Raw genomic sequence first — 6,736 nt, forward strand, 5'->3', positions numbered from 1 at the left:
GTTCAACACCGGATTTCCGTGCATTACCGTTCAGCGTCCTGCGCGGTTTTATTCAGCGACTCGCCGTTAGATTAGCACTCCCATAAATCTTAGGAGATTGTCATAGCTGACGTGGACTGCTAATCTAGCTGCTAGATTAGCACACCATAGGATTTAGCCTTACACTATGGGCAGCCAAACAAGTGGCGCCTTGCGCCATTCAACGGGCGCGATGATTGTTTAGGTCTTTAGGGTTGATCGGAGGCGGGAAGGAATCACCCGTGTAGTCTGAGGAAGAAAGGAAAAAGTTTTCTCATCTGTATTCTCTATATAGTAGTCTGTAAATATATAGAGAACGACTGGTAGATAATTGAAAGCGAAAAGAGAATGAGTGGGATACTAATCAGAGAAACAGAAGAGATATGGAGAAGAGAAACAGTTCCTCGGGTGCTGCAAATAGTTAGTACCACCATTAATCTCACTCAAAGAGATTTAATATCTCTTTTACTTGTTAGTCCTTGGTTGTACCGGACTCTTGTATCTTATCCATCTCTCTGGCAGGTAAAATTTCCTCATTTTTATCCAACAAGTAACAACCCAACTCTTTATTTCAATTTTCACTTCAAACGACATTGTGTTTGATTGAATCATTTAGGTAATCGATTTGCGTGAAATGAGTAATGCTGGAGAACGGCTTATATCTGCTCTTTCACTGGTAAGGATGTCTTTGTTTGTTATTCAGATGAATTTATATATGGGATTTGATTAAATTTGAATTATTCGTTTTGTCTATTCTAGAACTCTCAACAGTGTCAAGATGTTGATTTCAATTAATTTCTAAAGAGTTAATTTTATCTGTATGAATTTTAGAAAATTTTATTTCTTCTCGAGTGCAAAACTGCTGACACATAAATGAATCTTTTAATCATGGTTTAAGGTTCATTAGTTTGATGAAAAGGGAGTTTGTTGATTTTGCTGCTGCTTCTTCTATCTAGCTTTTTTTATACCCAGTTATATAAGGCATTCCTGTAGCCTTATTCAGATCACTCCCGTTCTTACCAATAACAATTAGCGAAAGAAAGACGTGGGTTCCTAGTATATCTAGCTATATTACCAATTTCACATCCATAACGAGCATCATTAACCGGCATAGCAGAATTATAACTCTCTGTGATATTTGTCGCAGTCAAGATACCTTCACATTAAGGGGCTCAATCTCGAGTTTGCACAAGACGTTGAAGACAAACATCTGAATCTCCTCAAAAGCAAGGTATTATTATTGCTTCCGAGCATAAAGAATGGATTAGTGGGTTTCTTTCTTTTGTATGTTTTGTCTAGGTTGATGGAATATGGGATTCAGACTAATTAGAGAAGGTCCACCATGTATCATACAATTTTAATTTTAGATAGAGTTAACCTTATAAATTTTTTTATCTAATTAGACAAACCTTGGTAGAAAATATGTTTGTTAGACTGCAAACTAGAAAAGCATTGTATCTTTTAAGATTCAAGTCATTCAATCATGCATATTCTTTATCCTTTTTGATTTTGATGGTTGGCTGCTGGGTGCTAAGCTATGTGTTTGTTAACAGAGTTTCATTCTCTGTTTTCTGAATTCTTTTCAATCTCTTTGCCTTATAGATAAATCGTACTTGTCATAAGAACCAGTAAACAAAGTTTTTGGTTTTCGCTGTTCTTTTTCAAACTGCTTTGCAGTATAATTTTGTGAGCTTCAAGGTCAAAGATATCCATTTTACCAACCGATAGTACAACCGAATGAGGATGAGGTATTCAGGGAGATACGTTAGTTGACTTGGTATTTGTGGAGTACTTTCTGTGGGTTTCTTCTGAGGTGGTGGGATAAGAGAAGCGACTTCAATCCACTATACTGCATGTTAGTAAAATTTTAGGATGTGTTTTTGTCACTCACGAATTTTGTAACATATTGATATACTTCACGCCGCAAATGGGTTTTATAGTGTAAAGAAGCACTTGGAAATTTGGAGTCTCTGAATCTGAATGGCTGTCAAAAGATATCAGACAAGGGGATTGAAGTTGTTACTAGTGCTTGTCCTAAGCTGAAGGCCTTATCTATCTACTGGAACATAAGGTATAGTTTATGCTTGCCTGTTCTGTATGTCCAACTTATGATTATTTCATTATGCACGCTCGGGAAGATTTTTAGTTGTTACTAATTAACCATTTGATATGGATTGAGCTCAGGATGACAGATTTAAGTATACAACAACTGGTAAAGAATTGCAGTTGCATAGTCGATCTGAACTTGAGTGGTTGCAAGGTACATAATTCTTACTTAATAGAGCAAATCTGCATTTTTTTTGTGGTGTGCAAATTATGCAACTATCAGATATTCACTGTTCTCTTTGCTTTCATCTTCTATAAAATATGTACACCATCAGGCATACTTATTTTGATGTGATTCACCATCAGGCTTTTTGTCAGTTCTATTTATTTCTTTCAAATTCGACCTGGTTTCTTTTCAGGTTATGTGCACATATACATGTTTCTTTCTTGTGTTTTGCTCAATCCACTATTTACTTGCAGAATATCACAGACAAAAGTATGCATCTAATTGCTGATCATTACAATGAATTGGAGGAGCTGAATTTGACCAGGCAAGAATCCATTTCTTTTGATTTTATACATGATGTTTTCCTAAATTTTATTGATGATATCTAGTCTAATATGCTAGTAAATGGAGCTATCATTGTCTATTTACATAAGTTATATGAGAGACCAAAGGGATTATATCTAATGAGTTTGACAATTTGTATCCTACTTCTTCAAATATGATTTGTACGCCTAAGAGCCTAAAAATTTCAGTATAATGGCATATGCTTTTTAAACTATGCCCTAGCTATATATAATCTAGTAGAAAGAGTGCAACCTGGATTATCAGACTCATTGTAAATGGGGCAAGGAGAAAATATTTACTGAGTGGAAGAAGAAACAGTGCAACTTGGCACACAGTTCCACAAATCTTGAGCAGCCTATAATCTCATTTATCAACACATGGTCATACGTTCTAAGAAAGCCTGATTTGGATGAGAAGAAGCTTTCAGAATTCGTTTAGCTGTAATAGATTACAGGTGGAACTAGTTAGTGAAGCTGTTACTATCATATTAGTGAATGAGAGCCAATTGACACGGTACATCCATTTGATTGTCTCAGTTTTGAGCCTTTTGGTTCTGCTATCGAATAGTTGCCTCAGAGCTGACCAACAACAGTTACCACATCAGAAATGTTTAAACCAGTGATTCATCACTCAATTTTGAAGGTCGTTATTGCGTTAAGCTGTTCTGTGGAGTTAATTAAATATCAGATTTTAGGATCTTATCATTGAAGGAAGTTCAATTCATAGCCATCAGACTGCCACCTGTATGTGCAGAGATTCATTAGTCACAGGTGACATCTTTAACCTTGCCTTTTCTAACACAGGTTTGTTTGATGTTATTTTCTTTTCTTAGGTGTGTCAAGCTTACTGATGGTGGACTACAACAGATATTGCTAAAGTGTTCTTCTCTTCAATATCTAAACCTCTATGCACTTTCAGGGTATGCAGTGTGTTTCATATTATTTTATGGATGAATGTACTTCATTTAATATGCTACTATTAAAGTTCATGAATGTGGTACGAATTGTTTCATGCAGTTTCACTGATGGAGCTTATATGAAGATTTCACATCTGGCTCATCTACGATTTTTAGACCTCTGCGGTGCCCAGGTAAAAACTTGTGTTACTGGCAAAGCTCATTAGTGCATTATTCAGCGATAGGCTGACAGTAGCTGTGGGAATCTGGTTTGCAGAATTTGTCCAATCAAGGCCTTTCCTCCATCGCCAGATGCAAGAATCTAGTGTCTCTAAATTTGACATGGTTAGTCAAAGCTCTCATGTCCCATACACAATTCTCATAGACAAGAATGTATAAGAGATAAGAAACTTACCATCCAGTTAATTTTTTGTAGGTGCATACTTGTTACTGACGCGGGAGTCGTAGCCATTGCTCGAGGTTGTCCCTCTCTTGAATTTCTTAGGTAAGGCCAGTGACGTATATAACAGTTTTGTACTATGTTGTCAAAGGCGTCGCCTAGGCGCCAAAGTGGCCTTATTCTGAACTTGGGCGCCACGCAGTGGGTAAGGAGATGCCACTTTAAAAAGTGGCGCCCAGGCGTCGCCTTTCTAGGCGCTCAGGTCAAGGCGCCAGTATGTTGGGCGCCAAAATGGCATTTTTATGCCAAAAAAGGAAAAAAAATATTACCAAAATCTTTTGAAAATCTTTTTCATTAAGTCATACATTAATATTTTAAAACCCTAATCTAATTATGTTAAGAAACAGATCATTCCTAGCTGTTTTTGTTAATTACTTTAACAATAGTGAAGGAAAAAAAACTCTTTCCAAAATTTTGGCAAATCTCCTCATTAAGATTTACCAGCTAATATAGAAAATCCTAAGCTAATTATCAGTTATGTCAAGAATATAAACCTATGTGGGAATTATTGTTCTACACCGCCGCGCCTCGGGATTTTACACCCGACGCCACGCGGCGCCTTACGCCCATGACAACATTAGGTTTTGTAGCAGTGGGGCTCAATAATGCGCTTTGAATATACACTGAATTCTTTAGTAACCAATCAACTGAATATCTTTTTGGGTGGGGCTTGCCAAGGTCAATACATTTGGTATATCTGGTATCTCTAATTGTTAAATACTTAAAGCCGTGCCTTGAGATAAGGCAAGGGAGTCATAACTAATAGTTTGCACGTATATAATCTGATTGGACTCTTACGATAATCAGAATTTTAATAATTTCAACATGTAATATACGGGGTAGCCCAATATTCATGCTTCTGAATTTACCCCATACCTCAGTGCTGCCATTTGACCTTAGTGTCAAGGTTACTGGGCTACCGTAATTTTGAGTCATCGAAAATGCTTTCTCTTGATCTATTACCTGTTCCTGATGTTCATGGAAGGGAATGATACAGCTTGTTCGGAATTCTTGGGGTAACTGATATGTGTTTGGAGGTCCTGTCAGGGTTCTGCTCGAAAACGCTAACAACACTTGATGTGAATGGATGTACTGGCATAAAGGTGTCTTTCTTTCTTGAATAAATGTGTCACTATTTACTCCTCTTCTGATCTAGCATGCAGATTTTGACACTTACTTTTCAATTTGACACTTATTTATTCTTATTTTCTCTTTGCTATTAGTTTTCTAATTCATTTTTATTTTATTTCTGTTATTTTCAAAATGCAGAAACGAAGCCGTGATGAACTGACTCAGTTATTCCCAAAACTGACGTGCTTCAAAGTACACAGCTAAGGTCTGTTATATGATTACAGCATTCTGTGAAGAGCCTTCTTATGACAACAATTTGGTAAACTCATATCTCAAGCCACATGCTCTGATTAATTTTATAATCGGTTGATATACATTTCATATTGTACTGAAGATGCAATGCTACTGGTTTCTCATTTTAGCTTTGAATTGTTTTGTGCATGTATGGATGTCCTATTTACATGGTTCGCAGCAAGTACAATAAACCATAATCTGATCCCGGACCCGATACAGTAAAATTGGGCAATCTCTATGTTAGAATTTAGAAACTTTTATGACCTGATCCCTGGCCTTGCTGCCAATTTCGAGTATGAAACGGAGCATATTATTAACCACCATTAGTTTGAATGTACGTAACAATTTTGCTCCTTAAACTCCCTTTCAAAAGCTCTCTACTAATTTACCTTTAGAGTGCTGCATAATGTGGAGGAGAGATAAAAATGTTGAGGTTCATTGGCCTACTTGCATTGAAGTGTTATTTTTGTTTTCTAAATTCCTAGTACTTTGGCGCTGACTTCATTTAAGTGAACTCTTTGTCTCAACTTTGAAGTAATGGCAGCAAAGTAATAATAAAAGGGAGATTAGTAATTTTCAGTTGGGCCATGTGTTAGTAGACAAGATTTATTAAGATAAATTCTTCCTGTTGTCATCATCATTTTAATGTGTAGGAGATCTTATAACCCATATGAATGTCTATTTTGCAGTTCGAAAAAGAAGCATTTTTACTCGGACAAACAAATCCCGTTTATAGCTACATTGACGCTGTGATGTTCCATTACACAGAATCCATTGGGATCCAATCTCGTCACTCACTTTCCAGCATATATCCAAGTAGATCGCTGTTCCTTCATCCTTTCTCCCATTGTTCGGTCTCAGTATGGTGTCACCTGCTTTGATTTATCTGAAATGAAACGTTTTAAAGGTAAAACATTTTCTTCTGGATCATCCGTCAATTTGGTTCGGTATAACCGGTTTGAGGTGTATTCTTGTTGATTTTATACTCTCTAGGTACTGCCCTGTTTTCCATGTCCAAACCGAGCTGTTCTGGCTGTTTTGTATGGTTCAAAGACGTGTTTCATTTTTACTATAGTAGCAAAGTCTATTACTATCACAATTTCCCTGAATTGTATTTGCTACCTTCTTAACTTTGATGCTAACTAGACCTTGATTTCACCAGACATCTGATGTGGTGTGTACACTTCAGGATGTCCCATATAGACCTTAGCAGTTTGTTCATAAAGGTAGCTTTAGAATAGCAATTCCATTAGATCTCAATGTGGAACCATTAGACTTGGTCTTTCGTCTTCCACGTTTTTCATAGCTTGGATTTCACTACTCTTTTCAAGTAAAATGCTAACGTCTTAACCATAATGCCAACAATTCAAATAGACATTTT

The 6,736-nt window shown here is 36.6% G+C and overlaps 1 protein-coding gene across 3 annotated transcripts; it reads left to right on the forward strand.

The window, feature by feature from the left end:
* Positions 1–130: 130 nt before the first annotated feature.
* Positions 131–6,464, forward strand: LOC113287364 (F-box protein At3g58530-like). Of its 3 annotated transcripts, none has more exons than XM_026536099.1 (13): positions 131–540; positions 635–694; positions 1,166–1,249; positions 1,959–2,089; positions 2,203–2,278; positions 2,545–2,615; positions 3,468–3,554; positions 3,652–3,724; positions 3,808–3,875; positions 3,967–4,035; positions 5,038–5,093; positions 5,260–5,380; positions 6,045–6,464. In XM_026536099.1, the coding sequence occupies exons 1-11, from the start codon at positions 367–369 to the stop codon at positions 5,066–5,068; spliced, it is 924 nt and encodes a 307-aa protein (XP_026391884.1). In that variant the 5' UTR covers positions 131–366; the 3' UTR covers positions 5,069–5,093; positions 5,260–5,380; positions 6,045–6,464. The 3 variants fall into 3 exon arrangements, with proteins under 3 accessions (XP_026391884.1, XP_026391885.1, XP_026391883.1); XM_026536098.1 differs by having other exon boundaries at positions 170–540; positions 4,988–5,093; XM_026536100.1 differs by lacking the exon at positions 6,045–6,464 and having other exon boundaries at positions 4,976–5,093; positions 5,260–5,274.
* The last annotated feature ends 272 nt before the right edge of the window (positions 6,465–6,736 follow it).

This window comes from Papaver somniferum, chromosome 6, assembly GCF_003573695.1.
Source record: "Papaver somniferum cultivar HN1 chromosome 6, ASM357369v1, whole genome shotgun sequence".
Taxonomy (NCBI): Eukaryota; Viridiplantae; Streptophyta; class Magnoliopsida; order Ranunculales; family Papaveraceae; genus Papaver; species Papaver somniferum.

What these genes read in the sequence shown, in the direction of transcription:
- LOC113287364 (XM_026536098.1), top strand. Translation starts at nt 367, where the DNA reads ATGAGTGGGATACTAATCAGAGAAACAGAAGAGATATGGAGAAGAGAA. An exon ending in TGAACTTGAGTGGTTGCAAG is followed by an intron (nt 2,279 to 2,544) that starts GTACATAATTCT and finishes ATTTACTTGCAG; the next exon opens with AATATCACAGACAAAAGTAT. An exon ending in TAGACCTCTGCGGTGCCCAG is followed by an intron (nt 3,725 to 3,807) that starts GTAAAAACTTGT and finishes TCTGGTTTGCAG; the next exon opens with AATTTGTCCAATCAAGGCCT.